The sequence below is a fragment of the Solanum tuberosum genome, unplaced genomic scaffold (genome assembly GCF_000226075.1).
Source record: "Solanum tuberosum cultivar DM 1-3 516 R44 unplaced genomic scaffold, SolTub_3.0 scf00376, whole genome shotgun sequence".
NCBI classification, from domain to species: Eukaryota; Viridiplantae; Streptophyta; class Magnoliopsida; order Solanales; family Solanaceae; genus Solanum; species Solanum tuberosum.
In genome coordinates this window covers 376,576-392,199 of record NW_006239305.1, presented here as the reverse complement: position 1 = coordinate 392,199, position 15,624 = coordinate 376,576, and the positions used below count along the sequence as shown (strand labels likewise).

At 36.0% G+C, this 15,624-nt stretch overlaps 2 protein-coding genes across 2 annotated transcripts; both read left to right on the top strand.

The window, feature by feature from the left end:
- The first annotated feature begins 267 nt into the window (after window positions 1-267).
- LOC107057822 (uncharacterized) lies at window positions 268-2,369 on the top strand. The gene is made up of 5 exons (XM_015302821.1): window positions 268-664; window positions 719-756; window positions 926-1,552; window positions 1,644-1,842; window positions 2,098-2,369. Exons 1-5 carry the CDS (start codon window positions 268-270, stop codon window positions 2,367-2,369), a joined length of 1,533 nt encoding a protein of 510 aa, XP_015158307.1.
- A 2,672-nt stretch (window positions 2,370-5,041) lies between these two features.
- On the top strand, window positions 5,042-14,724 carry LOC102591413 (V-type proton ATPase catalytic subunit A). The gene is made up of 20 exons (XM_006362047.2): window positions 5,042-5,283; window positions 6,001-6,127; window positions 6,325-6,380; window positions 6,478-6,534; window positions 6,651-6,762; window positions 6,863-6,900; window positions 7,031-7,132; window positions 7,810-7,866; window positions 7,971-8,042; window positions 8,131-8,232; window positions 8,348-8,410; window positions 8,489-8,621; window positions 9,094-9,200; window positions 9,869-10,063; window positions 10,145-10,231; window positions 10,356-10,460; window positions 13,389-13,486; window positions 13,570-13,648; window positions 13,899-13,987; window positions 14,177-14,724. Exons 1-20 carry the CDS (start codon window positions 5,206-5,208, stop codon window positions 14,289-14,291), a joined length of 1,872 nt encoding a protein of 623 aa, XP_006362109.1. The 5' UTR covers window positions 5,042-5,205; the 3' UTR covers window positions 14,292-14,724.
- The last annotated feature ends 900 nt before the right edge of the window (window positions 14,725-15,624 follow it).

Below are 15,624 nucleotides of genomic sequence, written 5' to 3'. Positions count from 1 at the left end.
GGTAATAAGCTTCTATGCAATGGCCAATCGTTATGGACTAAGGTGAAGAAAACCGATACAACTAGGGTCGGGTATAAATATGTTGAAGGCCGCCCCTTCACAGTTTTAGTATCAAAGGATAAGAAAAGTAGTACTTGTTCCATCAAAACATTGAATTCAGTACATACATGTGATTCTACTTATAAAAATCCGAGGGCTAATGCTAACACACTAGCACATTTATTCAAGAGAAAAGTTCAGTATAATCCTCAATTTAAGGTAAAAGACATGCGTGAAGAGTTAGAGACTATTTTTAACATGAATGTGTCTACATCTAAGGTTAAAAGGGCGAGGCTGGCTCTTGAAAAGCTAGAAGGGAGTTATCTTGATGACTATAATAAACTTGAAGCATATGGACAAGAACTTAGAACTTCTAATCCGGGAAGTGATGTTGTTATCAATATATCAAAAGAAGCTCTTTTACAAGGAAAGAGGAAGTTCTTAAGGATGTACATTTGTTTCAAAGCATTGAAGGATGAATGGAAAAGTGGTTTGAGACCACTTATTGGGCTGGATGGTACTTTTTTGAAGGGAAGATATAAGGGGCAACTATTAGTTGCTACGGGTCAAGATTATATGAACCATTTTTATCCTATTGCATGGGCAGTGGTGGATAAGGAGACAGGCAGGACATGAGAATGGTTTTTGGAGCTTTTGAAGTGTTCTTTGAATCTTAAAGATGGACATGGAGTGACATTCATCTCAGATATGCAAAAGGTAAAACTTACGTCTTTTCCTTATGAATATGCAAAAGGTCAAACTTACGTCTTTTCCTTATGTTTTAATTGATAATCAAAATTGTCATCCTTGAGCTAAAAAAATATACTGATGTTTGTTTTCAATTTTAAAACTAATAATGATGTTGGCTGTTTTTTTTACTTCATAGGGGTTAATTGATCCTAAGAAGAGTGTGTTTCCTGAAGCTAAGTACAGATATTGTGTAAGGCATATTGAGGCTAATTGGTGTAAAAGGTGGAGGAGTGGACAAGCCAAGAAACTTATGTGGCGGTGTGCATGGACCACATATGTTGAAGACTTTGAAGATCAATTGAGAAAATTAGGAGACATAGATGAAGAAGCTGCCAAAGACTTGCTGAAATATAAACCTCAAACTTGGTGTTGGGCATACTTTGATACTCAATGTAAAAATATCATGGTTGCCAATAATTTCACTGAGTCATTTAATGCATGGATTCTGGAAGCAAGGCATATGCCTATCATCAAAATGTTGGAAGAAATAAGGCTGAAGGTTATGAGAAGGTTGGTTTCTAATGAAGCAAAAGTTAGGTTTTGGAAGGGAGATTTCAGTCCACCGTGCATGAAGCTATACAATGTTTATAGGGCAATTGCTCATGGATGCAAGGTTGAGGTCAATGGTGACTTTGGTTACGAAGTCACAGAAGGTGATGATAGACATACAATTAATTTGAATGATAAAAGATGCACATGTAGGGCTTGGGACTTATCGGGAATACCATGCCCCCATGCTATCAAGGCCATGTTGTATGATAAGGTATTTTATCCTCAATTTTAGCCTTTTCAACTTGTTGTCTTCATTTGCTTATTTTAATTTTTAATTCATTTTTGTCTTGTTGGCTTTTAAGGTTGAACCAAGAACACAAATACACTGGTATTACTGTAAGGAGGCTTATTTGCTAACTTACAAGAACAAAATACAACCTGTTAGGGGAGTTAAATTTTGGAAAGTCGATCCAGCCCAAGCCATGGAACCACCAGAAGTTGTGAAGACTGTAGGCAGGCCCAAACTTAAAAGAGATAGAGTACCAGATGAAGCAGGGAAAAGTAAGGGAGAGTGGAGTCAATCCAGGAAGGGATCAACCTTGTATTGTAAAAAATGTGGTAAACCTAACCATAATTCAAGGGGTTGTTATAATGTAAGCATCAAATTTGTAACTTAACTATATTGTAACGGCCTGAACTAAAGTAATATGTCTTTCCTTTGGTGACAAGACAATACTCAAGGAGCTAGCTCTAGTTCAAAAAATTGTAAAAAGAAATGCAATGATACAACCTCAACTCCAATGGTACATCACTCAGGTGACACAAATGATGAAGCAGAAATAAAGTTTCAAACTGAAGTAGGGACACAACAATCAGTTTATTCAACCACACAACCTTATGGTCCTGAAGTCGATACTGAAGAAGACTTATCACTTAGGCCAATGGTTGTTTATGAAGTCACAAGGCTGGAAGAGAGAAAGAAAAAACCTAAGCCGACAATTGGATCAAGGAGAATTAGATTTACTGGAGATGCTAGTGGAGTGTCATTGTTGATAAATTTGCCTTATTCACTAACTAAAACTATTTGAAAAGGTAAGGCAGCAACTACACTTCATCAGCTACAAAATGAAGGAAAGAAAAAGAGATTGAAGATGATGGCTAGAAAGGGACAAGGAATTCCAGATAATATTGATGACAATGATGTTAACTTTTAAAGACTAGGAATTGTACTTAATGTTTTGGTTGAATGGACTTGAAATATTACCTTAGAAAATGTTTTGGTGGTTTTTTTTTAAATTCACATTTGTCTTGGTGATAGTTGACCACTAAAATGTGGATGCGAATTGGTTGGATGGTGTAACTTGTCTTGTTGACAGTTGACACTAGAACTTGTTTTGTGTTTGATAGTTTTTGGTGTTGGTGTGCAGTGAATCTGCATTTTTTTTGTGTAATGGTTTAAAGTGAATACTTGTTCCTCTATTTAGATTAATGGTTTAACATTTGGTCTTGTTAGTATTTGCTTCTTTTTGGTGTTGTGATGTGCAGTGAATCTTCTTCTTTAGTGTAATGGTTTATTGCTAAAACTTATAATTCCTTCATTTGGTTGGATGTTGGGCACTGAATGTTCATTCTTTAATTCGCAGCTCTGAAATTTGTATCACCATAATCCATTACCTACTTTATGGCACTAATCAACAACAATTCCATTTGTTTTCCAACATCCAAACAAATAAGAAACAGCAACAATACCACTTGTTTTCCAGCATCCAAACAAATAAGAAACAACAACAATACCACTTGTTTTTCAGCATCCAAACAAATAAGGAACAACAACAATACCACTTGTTTTTTAGCATCCAAACAAATAAGAAATCAACTTCTAACTAGTACTAATATTTATTAATGAAAACTCATGAGACGATGATAATTTAATATTGGATAATTCATGTTTTAGAGAGTAAATGAGACTTGTTTGTGAGAAATTAAGGAAAATACAGTGTAAAGAAAAATTACAACAAAAATATGATTTTGTAGGTGAATTCATCATTTAAGAGTTGGAGTGTGGGGGCTAACTATTCATCTTATTCCATCTTTAATAATGTCGTAACGAAAGATAAAATAATTTCATCATTCGAGAAAAAAATTCAAAAGAAATCCACAGATTTCACAAGAAACTTTTTTTTCTACATCAGGCTTAGCAGCCTGAAAAGACTTCTTCCTGAATTTGAAGGAATCCACGATATGAAATTGAGTACTGCTGCAATTCCACAATAGCATATGCTCTTATATCTATATGAAAAATTAGAACCTTGAGACATTCCATAAACAATGAAATGTCGGGAGCAAACTCGATATCATCATAAATGAAGAGAAAGTTACACCCAATTAAGAATATTTGAGAAATCTAGAAGAGGGGGCTAGGGTTTTGAAAGAGGAAGAATTAATCTTGTGAGAAAATGGAGGAAAAAGCATAGCTAGAAATGACTGGAAGAAGAATAAATAGAAGGGTGGACCGGGTTAAATGGTAAATGGGTTAGGGTAAAAATAATAATAATTAAAAATCTAATAAGTGAAAATGTTAATTAAGACTAATTAAATTGTTTAAGAAGTTGTCGTTACTTCCGTTTCATTAAGGGCATTTTTGGCCCATTTCTCTAGCAATAAGGGCATAAATGAACCAAAGTATAAACGAGAGGCATTTTTTATCTTTTCACATAGTACAAGGGCATTTTTGACCCTTTTATTTTTCCTTTATTTTGATGTGAAATTTTCATAGGCAAATTTTAAAGTGAACCCCTTTTCAAGTAAGGGAGGTACCAACTTTGATACGATATATTACGACTTGTGCGCAATTATCAAGGTATAGTCTGCTCTGCCTAACCTTTGGGGCATCACAACTTTATCCCTTTGGACTTTAAAATAATAAGCACCTCAATAGTTGAAGTCCTAATCCTTTTATAAGGCCCTTAATCTTTCCATTCATTGCACTACGGAGTTGGATTAAGTCAAGTTGTAAGCAAAATTCTTTTTGAGTTCATTCATAGAAGTCGTGACTATTACATTTATACTTTAAACTTAGTTATTTAAACTATTTAAAGTTTAGCCAAATTTGTAACACTTCAAACCTCTCTTCCTCCTCATTCTTTTTCTTAAAAGGTCCGAAGATTTAAATTACTGAAGTCTTTAAGTTTGAACTATCAAATCAAAACTTAAAATCTTTAATTATGAAATTAGGCATCGGTAAAGCCTAACTCTAAACTTAGGCTTTGTTATAACTTAACTTCTGCCTGACGATCTGCACTTGAACTATATTCAATCATGTATGATTTCATACTCGAAAATTTAAAATTTGATTCTAATTTTTTTTTAACTAGGACTTCTAAAAATGCCTATTTGTGCACTTCAACTCTGCTAAAATTTGCCCTATCATCATATTAGAAGGGATACGAGGTACTCCTAGTAAACCATACAAACCCAAGTGTAAGTAGTGTTCACTCAAAATCCAAATCTTTGAGCTCTCACAATTTTATTTATTCTAATAATAATTTAACTCAAAAAATATCTGGATCATTAAATGAAAATATCGCCACATGTAATAATCTTCTATTGATTAGTCTCTTAAAAATAAAAACAAAAACCACATTACACATGTAAGGACCAGATTCACATTCACCATAGTAGATCTACACAGAGGCGGAACGTGTCTAGATGTATTTGGATCCATAGAAATTGAAGTCAAACACGTGAGTTACTGCCTTTCTCGTTCTATCACTAGAAGAAGGTTGCCTCACTTATCAATTATTGCTAATTTCTCCTCTTTCTCTCTCTTTCTTCTTCCTGCTGACATTTCTCACTTCTGTGTGAGATTTTCGATCGCGAGTGATCGGATCTTTGCATTCAGATTGTTAACATCACTCTATCACAATGCCGTCGATCTTCGGAGGTCCGATGACTACATTTGAGGATTCCGAGAAGGAAAGCGAGTATGGATACGTCAGAAAGGTAAATTGATTCTCCTTTAGATCTGCACCTCTTTTGTTGTTCCAGTTTATTGTTCTTTTGCTCCGTATAGTGCTCTCCTTAAGATCGATGAAGTCGTATCCTTAGATCCTTTTGTTTATTAGTGCACTTTGGATTAGTATGCTATTGACTTTGAGATCTGCTTTATTCTCGTTAATTGGATCGAATTGGATATAGTTGGATCGGTCTGACTTCATTTCCCTGGATGATTCATTTAGCCGTAATTTTCCAATTGTGTTCTGGTATGAGACTCTTAGTTTGGTCGCAAACTCGCATCTGTTTTTCTATAAAATTCGTATGGAACTGTTTATGTTGAAGCTTTAGGAGTGGATCAGGGGTCAAACATCTGGCAGTTGATCATTTCCTTATGAGTTCTTCATTTTTCAACTTTGATTAGTGCTGTTCTCATTTATCAGTTATTAGGACATTTGCTTTTGCTTTTGCCTTTGTTTGTATACAGATACTTGGTTTTTTCACTGCTTGCTACTCCCTTTGTGTGAAAATTATAGTTTTCATTATTAAGTGTGTTTTTACCTTTTCTTTTGTACTGATTAAGATCATTGATTGCCAATGTCTTTGCTGGTTTTATTCTGTTCATTATATAGTATCTGCTCACTCACCATGATTAAGTCTCCCTTTCTACTGTGAAAATGGCTATTAGTAGATCTTATGTGGTTGTCATTGTGTCTTCTGTAATAGGTGTCTGGACCAGTGGTTGTTGCTGATGGAATGGGGGGAGCTGCCATGTACGAACTAGTTCGTGTTGGACATGACAAACTCATTGGTGAAATTATTAGGCTGGAAGGAGATTCTGCTACAATTCAAGGTATATTGTTTGTGAATTTCTATATTCCTTTGCTAATTGCAACTGTCCCTGCAATATCTTATCTTCCCCACCCTCTTGTTCCATGCTTTTGCCTGTTCTTAAGTTTTTGCGGAAGGGAGTACCAGCTTTAAAGTGCCACAATTTCATAAGATTGAAACTAAAAGCAAGATTTCTCTGTTAAATTATCTTTCTTGCAGTTTATGAAGAAACAGCTGGTCTAATGGTGAATGATCCCGTGCTCCGTACACGCAAGGTAAAAAAAATTCTTCTTTTGAACTTCGGTTGTTTTCTTTTAACAGTCAGTTAAAATTTTCAACGTTGCAATATTTGATGTTTTGTTCAAATAACAGCCTCTGTCAGTAGAGCTGGGTCCTGGAATATTAGGAAACATCTTCGATGGCATTCAGGTAATGATCTGACGATGTCCTTTACATTTTTAAAATCAATTCTTTATTCAAGTATTGTGAAATCAGAACCATGGCATCAACATGATATTTGTATGTTTTCTCCCTCAATAATGCAGAGGCCTCTGAAGACAATTGCAAAAAGGTCTGGTGATGTCTACATCCCTCGTGGTGTGTCTGTTCCGGCCCTGGACAAGGATATACTATGGGAATTTCAGCCGAAGAAAATTGGTATTTTGTAGCCTTTGGAATGACATTTTGGACTTTGAAATAATTACTCTGCTTTTCAATAGAAAAAAATTCTCTTCTCATTATCATATCGTGGTGCCAGGTGAGGGAGATCTCTTAACAGGTGGAGATTTGTATGCTGTAAGTTTGGATGAACTTTATTTGTTTTAAGTTATTTTGTGAAGTTTTTCCAGAATCATATTCCAGTATCCTTATCCATGTTTTCAATTTCGCTGTATATCTGAGTATATTCTGGATTTTCTTTTGGCAGACCGTCTTTGAGAACAGTTTAATGGAACATCGTGTTGCTCTTCCTCCTGATGCCATGGGAAAGATCACTTACATTGCTCCAGCTGGTCAATACTCTTTGAATGTATGTCAACAAATTAAGCTTTAAATAACTGTACACATTTGGTATTACTATTCTTGTTGTCTCATTAAGCTTGTACTTTAGATCCACACTATCATTTCTACCTTTTGTAGTGCATAGTGATCTGAAGTAATTTTCTTATAAACTATGTTTTGACTGTCTTTGAGCTGGTCCAACTTGAAATAATTTAGATGGCAATTAAGCACCTCCCTGGGTGTGTGAGACTATGCCACCAATTGGTCTGTATTTATTGTTTGGAAAGGAAAAGGATATCTACTCGTTAATCTCAAAAAAAAAAGAAGGATAGCTACTCCATTCCCTGAACAGCAAACTTACGTCCTAGATTGCACTTTTAGTGGCTCCAGTAGTAATGCCTTTTATTTTATCTGTACCCATTTTAAAACTTGGTCGCAATGTATGATTTGCTCAATGTACTATTCATTTTACATCTTTTAGCGTTTAAGACTTGTGTCTTGTAAAAAACATGTAGTTAAGATGTTTATTTCTTTGTTAAAAAGGAAGTTTCATTATTTATCAGAGAGAAAATGATAAGATTGCCATAGAGTCATCTTTTTCTAAATCAGAGGGGATCAAATAAGGCTTATATAAGATATAGCAAGCAATGCAATGAGTATTATATCTGGAGACTTAATTTTTTTCTCTTCCCACTATGCTTGCAGGATACTGTTCTTGAGCTCGAGTTTCAAGGCGTCAAAAAGCAAGTGACTATGCTTCAGGTCAATAACTTCTAGTTACATGGAGTTCCATAGATATCTTTTGCTTTGTTCTTATCACGGTTTCAGCAGTGGATACTGACATTAACTTGCTCACGTCTCTTTAGACTTGGCCTGTACGTTCTCCTAGACCCGTAGCATCAAAGTTAGCTGCTGATACCCCTCTTCTTACTGGACAGGTAAAATCATGCTTAGATATTAGGCCTCTTTTGGGGTTTCATGTGAGAATTTTAGACATATGTGCTTAATTGCTCTATTTCATGACAGCGTGTTCTCGATGCCCTATTCCCCTCAGTGCTTGGTGGTACTTGTGCCATACCTGGTGCATTTGGTTGTGGTAAGACAGTGATTAGTCAAGCCCTTTCCAAGGTAAGTCTCATATTTATTAACATTGGATTACCTAATTAATTTCAGTTTCCCAAAATTAGAAATGATCCTGAAGAAGCTTATTAAGGCTATTGTGTCGTGTTAATTATGAATGCAGTACTCTAACTCGGATACTGTCGTGTATGTTGGTTGTGGGGAACGAGGGAATGAAATGGCAGAGGTATGTAGTTTTTCCACTCTATTTGCGAGCGTTTTAATTATTATCTTGAATCTCATTGCAGAAGATACTTCTTTGTAGGTACTTATGGATTTCCCTCAATTGACAATGACATTGCCTGATGGGCGTGAAGAGTCTGTCATGAAACGTACTACACTTGTCGCTAATACTTCAAACATGCCCGTGGCTGCTCGTGAGGCCTCGATCTATACAGGTTGGTACTTTCTTCACTCTCTAACATTCTTACTATGTCAGCACTCCTCGGAGTTGTGCCATTTGATCTTTATCTCATCATGTAATTTTTCTGTAGTATGGTAGATGCTTGTTGAGGGTGATTGACAATAGATGCTTGCTGTAAAATGTCTTTCCTCTCTTGCTCTTGATAAAATAAGAATGACAAATGGCCCCTAGAATAAGTATAATTGCTTAGCTTTAAAATTCTAGCTAACATAAGTCTATTTCCTCTTTGCTCCAGCACATGTTTATTTATACCCACTAAAAGGGTGTTTTACTTTTTGTTCTTTGTATGTTCATGTTCACGTGGATGCTTTCTGCTGAGCGCTTCTTCCTATGCTTCCGAAATAAATGTCATCTTATATTCCATGATACTTTTTCATCTCTAAAAATAGCAAGCGCTTCTTGATAGACAAAGACAGTTCTTCAGCTTTTGTCATTATGGTTTTCAGGTATTACTATAGCAGAATACTTCAGAGACATGGGCTACAATGTCAGTATGATGGCAGATTCGACCTCTCGCTGGGCCGAAGCTTTACGTGAAATCTCAGGTCGATTGGTGAGTAGTCATTTTTTCTATTGCAAGAAGTTGAATAGCCTCTTCATTCTTTTAGTTGCAACAGCAAAAATATTTTCCTGTTCTAGGCAACTGATACTTTAAGGTTCGTTTATCATTTTTTTGGTATTGTCAGTACCTGACTTGATATATTGTCCATCCCTTGCACAGACAAACATTTTAAACTAAAATCTGTGTGAAATCCAAATCTCGGTAAAATCACGCTGGCAAGCAGAACTGATTTTATTTTATATTAAAAATGAAACGGATTTGACTGACTATTAGTGAAAATGTATCGTTCATGCAGTCCTAAAGAGGTACTGGCAAGTGTTCGCTGACTTGCAGCTGATATTACAGGGTTAAAACTAAATTCTGGACATTTAGTAATTAATGTTTTAGTCCTATCTAGGGTGAGATTCTGATGAGCTTGCTCCTAAAGTAAGAAAAAATAATTTACTAATATCTTTAGTTTCTCAGCATATATGCCTTTTGACATGTGATCTGCTGCCCTGATAAGAGCTATTTCAACCAATGTGGCAACTTGTGGGAATCTCCTGGATTGTGTAAAACCTTCATAGAGTAGAATAGTTTCACGTTACTACTTAGCAATTGTGGAGATATGCTGCTTTCGTAGTTTCTTTATATATGTTGATATTCTATGCACCTTTCAGGCAGAAATGCCTGCAGATAGTGGATATCCTGCTTATTTGGCAGCACGTTTGGCATCTTTCTATGAGCGTGCTGGTAAAGTTAAGTGTCTTGGTGGACCAGAGAGAACTGGTAGTGTGACAATTGTTGGTGCTGTTTCTCCTCCTGGAGGAGATTTTTCTGATCCTGTTACATCTGCAACCCTTGGTATTGTTCAGGTAAGTAAAACACAATCTTCATTAGTGGACTTTTTGTGGTTCCTGCCACTGCCAGCTTTCTCTAAGATCATTCTTTTGCAGGTCTTCTGGGGTTTGGACAAGAAATTGGCTCAGAGGAAACACTTTCCCTCTGTAAATTGGCTTATTTCCTATTCAAAATACTCAGGGGTATGCTTTTTGTGCACACTTATATGCTTATTTTGCAAATTTGAAGCGTATTTTTCGTCTTTTCCTGTTTCTGCTCATTGGCCAAAAACGGCTTCTCATTGACTTGACATTTTTTTGTATTCAGGCACTCGAGTCCTTTTATGAGAAGTTTGATCCTGATTTTATTAACATAAGGACAAAAGCCCGTGAGGTGCTGCAGAGGGAGGATGACCTAAATGAAATTGTTCAAGTATGTGGTATTTTACCTTTTTCTGGAGTTTTATTTGATAAAGTTGCCATATTTAATTCACCTAGGAGAAGGGGATGGAGGTGGGGTTGATGTAGCTCTACCTTTAGGCTTATTTTGTTTAAGGAGCCTTTTTCACTTGTATTTGGTCTGGCGATTGTTGATATGGACATAGATGTTTCCTTGCTCAAAGGCTATTTGCTAGCCTTTGTGCTCTCTGTCTTCCTTGTTCATATTCCTTGAAGGTCAGACTTAGAAGTCATGTTGCAATGGAGGGAATTCATACTTAAGAGGGATTGTGTTGTGAGGAAAAGAAATTGGTTATAGCTGGGTGAACATTGGTTCCGGAGTTTATGTCAAAGTTCTTCTAAATTTCCTAGTTTATTGACCTTTGCAACTATTGGGGAAAGAAAATCCGAGCATTCAATTCAAAATATTAAGGATGGGTAGGGTGCCAATACATTATAAACCCCTTTGGAGACCCTTGCACTGTTGGACAAATGATGACAAGCAAGTGTACTTCTCTAACACCTTCCCACACGTGTAACCTGGTTCTTAGGTTTACACATGGACAAAATATTTTGTTTTTTTTTTCTTTGAGAAGATAAAGGGTAGACTTAATGTAGAGAGAAAGATCAGGCTCAACAAGCTGAAGAACAGGCCTGGATATGAAAGGGGAGAGTAGGTTCAACATGCTAAGGAGTGAGCCTAGAGAGAAATTTGTGGTTTGATGGGCTTATTTGAGAGACAGGAAGCCCAGAGCGGCGCTATGGGCTTTCTGTATTGAGAGAGAAACCAAAACAATAGAACATGAGTCATGATGAAAGGAAGTTGTTTTTTATAAGGTAAAGTCTTATATAGAAGAGTGAACATCAGGAACATGCTGATATAGACAACCGAGTACATCAAAAGTACCTTTCACAGATTGTGAAGAGAGCTTATAAAATCAACTGTATTTTCTACTTCATCACTCTCATGTACATTTGCATCTTTCCCCAAAAAGAAAGTAAAGAAATATAATTTAACTTAAGACTAGATACATTTTCCTTTTTTTTAGAGTTTCTCCTTTCTATATAATCCACCAAATGCGAAGAAGTATTGGGGAAGTGATTAGAAGAAATATAATTTAACTTAAGACTAGATACATTTTCCTTTTTTTTTTATAGAGTTTCTCCTTTCTATATAATCCACCAAATGCGAAGAAGTATTGGGGAAGTGATTAGACAGGACATGACACACTTGTGGATATGGGTCAAGGATTAGGGTAGAAGGTTTGATTCTTTGACAACCAAATTAGTTCTATGATGTGTATATTTACAACAGAGATGAAACTGATGATTTGCTGGAAGTAAACACTACACAATGCCTGCATAGTTATAGCAAAAGGGAGATCTATCAGTTTGTAACATCAACATGTTTGACTTGTCTTTGCAGCAGCACAATTTTCCAGCCATTTTCAACTTTGGTGAAGTCTTCTTTCGTGCCCCTGCTGGTCCAAACTTAAAAGTCTAAAACCAGTCATTCAATTCTAAAGCATACCATATGTTGTGGTCTTACAAAATCAAAGTTTCAGTCTTAAAAAAGGAAATTTAGTTAATGTTTACAATCTGGCTAATATTAAAAGTCTAAAACAGTCCCATTGCTCCTTTTCCATCCCCGTATGGGTTCTTCATTCCTTCACAAAATCAAGGCTTATTACTCACCAAAATCCATTAAGATTTAGTCATAGATGTGAAAGAACCTGTAAAAAAGAAGAAAAAATGTCAGCCATATATTGATACTGAAACACAGTACATCTTTATCACCTCCACAAGCTACAATATAGGAAAATAGATTAGAATTTTCACATCGTGAATAAACTAAAAAGTCATCACAGAACCAATGAGTTTTGGATTTCTCATTGGAACTTAAATTTTAGATCTAAACCTCCAAGAGAAGTCCTGTTGCCAACAAAAGAGAAACCAGAAAAACTTTAAAATTTAGCAAGAAACCGGAAAGTACCTGAGGCAACTTGCAATTAGAAATCAAGAACGAGGGAATCCTTGAGCAAAAAAATTTGTCAGTTACAATTAACCTACGATATAGGTCCTAGTCAGATTACGCACTCATAAATTCAAAATAATTTATAAGTACTAGTTAAGATACGAGCTAAATGTAGGGCAGAATCCGTGAATCAAAACATGATGAAGAACGTGCAACAACCTTTCGGCTACCCTAATATACAAGGAGATAAAAAGGGTAGAAAACAAATCATAAGAGAGTATCTAACCTGAAATTAGCGATTTGAGATAGTCAGACTCAGATTAGATGGTGGTTGTTCGGCTATTCTTGTGTGGCTGTTCAGTGTTCTAGGAAGAAATGGTGAGCAAAAGAATCCTAATGAATACCGAACGGTATTAGTAAATTGTACCGAATACTGTATTTCTGAAATTTTACTCCGAATACCGTACTGAAAACCAAATTACCAAAATTATTTGTCCGGTTTGGTAATTCGTTTTTGGTGATATATGCCCAGCCCTAGCTTCACTATATTTCCTTTCCCTACTTGATTTTATTATGCTTTACTTGAGCTGAGGGTCTATTGGAAACAACCTCTTTACCTTCACAAGGTAGGGGTAAGGTTGCGTACACACTACCCTCCCTGAACCCCACTTTTGTGATTATACTGGGTATGTTGTCTATATAAACCTTTAAATAGCCTCTGGAATTGCATTCTAAACCGTTGAGTGAACATCCCTTAGACCCCTTTTTTTTACCAACCTTGTAGAAGCTCCCGTCTGTCTCTTGGCATAGACAACTTTAGACCCAAAATATTTAAAAACATGTCCCACAATTCTGTAGTAATCTTGCAATGCATAAAAAGTTGGTTTGCATCTTCTTACTTCTCTTCTCAGAGAGGGAATACACTAAATTGGATCTTGCCTTCTGCAGCTTGTCGGAAAGGATGCTTTAGCTGAAACAGATAAGATTACCTTGGAAACTGCAAAACTTTTAAGGGAGGACTACCTTGCACAAAATGCTTTTACGCCGTAAGTTGTATAAATCAATGGTGATGCCTTATTCTGGAAGGAATTGGATGGTCATGGACTCACTTTTTTTTGTCTTATGACAGATATGATAAGTTCTGCCCTTTCTACAAATCTGTTTGGATGTTGCGCAACATCATCCACTTCTATAACTTGGCCAACCAGGTAAGATAGTTTAGCATTCACTGCATTAAGATCTTCCTTCTGTATTTCCTTCATACTGCTTTCTTCTCATTCCTATAGATAATGGTATGTACTGATGATTATTGTTATTTTTATGCTCTTACATCTCCTTTTGTCACATTTAGTTAGATTCTAGGTAGCTTTTGAAACATTGTCACTTGAGACCAGTAAGTAGAGAAAATTGAATTTTGGGATTCCCTTGTAACATTTTCTGTTATAATCTTTTGCACAGGCCGTTGAACGAGGAGCTGGTATGGATGGACAGAAAATCACTTACACTCTCATTAAGCACCGTCTAGGAGATTTGTTCTACCGTTTGGTGTAAGTTACTGCCTAGATATGGACTTTGTACTACGATATCATGTTACATTGTCTAGCAAATATGTCCCCAATGCTGCAACCAGTAAAAAAATAAAAAAGATGTCCCTATGCTGCCAGTTTAATGCATTGCCTGTCCTTACCCCTTCCCTTGCCCATTTTTCCTACTTTTTACACCTACGTTTCTCACAGGTCCCAAAAGTTTGAGGATCCAGCTGAAGGAGAGGATGTTCTGGTGGGCAAGTTTCAGAAGCTTCATGATGATTTGGTTGCTGGTTTCCGCAACCTTGAGGATGAGACTCGATAATCGCGATTTACTGAAATGTGCAGTTTAGTAGGGATCGACCAAATTCTTGAGAAGCAAATAATTCTGTGGTCTTCTACAATGTAAGAACACATCAAGTCAGTTGTGTGCAGTTTTCCACAATGGACGTCTGGATCCATGAAATTAAAATGGAAAAAAAGAATGTGTGTTTGCTCAGTAGTCTTTTGTATGGTTGCTGTATCCCTTTTTATCCAATAGCATGGCGAATGACCGGGTCATTTAGGTAATGTTATCTTTAGTTTTGAGTTTATCACGAGATTTGAAGAATAAATCTGCGATTGTGAATTTATACCTAAGTGATATTACTTGGGTACAATGTTTGTTTGTTCTTTAATTTATTGAACGGATGTGCAATAATTAATAATAAGGTCTTGAGGGTGCACCTCTCATGATGCTGGTCTCCATTTGATTTTCATTTTCCAATCTACTGTTAGTTATTTCAACATCTCAGTTTAGACAATTGAAAGCATACACTTGCGACAATATCAAGTTCTATTTGGTGTTGATCTCCAAGCAACGTTCATCAAAGCTTAGTTTTATTGGGTGTAGATGTGCCGGTTAGGAGGTGTGAGCTTGGCCGAAGTTGGCTTGAGGAGGAGTAGAGATAGGCTTAAGAAGTATTAGAGTGAGTTGATTAGGTAGAATATGATGCGTCTTCAGAGGGTAGAAATTTAATTAGTAGTCGGGTGTATTTTGTTCCCTTCAGCATTATTCTTTATTTCCCTTTCTTATAGACTTATATCACTATCTGTTGTGTTGGATTCTTTTTTTTTTCATTGTTTGTTTAGTTTGAGAGTCTTTCGAAAATAACCTCTCTATCTTCTCAAAGGTAAGATAATGTTTATGTACACATCTTTTTTAGACCTCATTTATGAAATTACATTGTATTTGTCGTTATTGTTCATCAAAGCTTAGGAGGCAACGACATTGAATAATGTAGTAGTCTCACTTAGTTTAGCTATGCATTTTAGCTCTATTGCCAGCTAAGTTAGGTCACAAGTTTGAGTTGCAAAAGCAATCATTAATGTTTATATTAGGGTAGATTTTTACATCACAATCTTTAGGATATAACTCTTTCTCGGATCTTGCTAGCATATATAATGCTTTGTGTACTGAACTTTCATGTCAGCAAAGTGACTTTAAATCATCTTGTGTAATCCAGTGGCAAGCATGGATTTCATCATCGGGCTTAGAAAATGATCTGTTAGGTCTATGGGATTCAATAATTTAGATATATACTATTTTACCTGCCAAAGAGAGTAAAAAATAATCCTAACATATGAATGGTCATAAATATCTTCTATCCACCTATTTA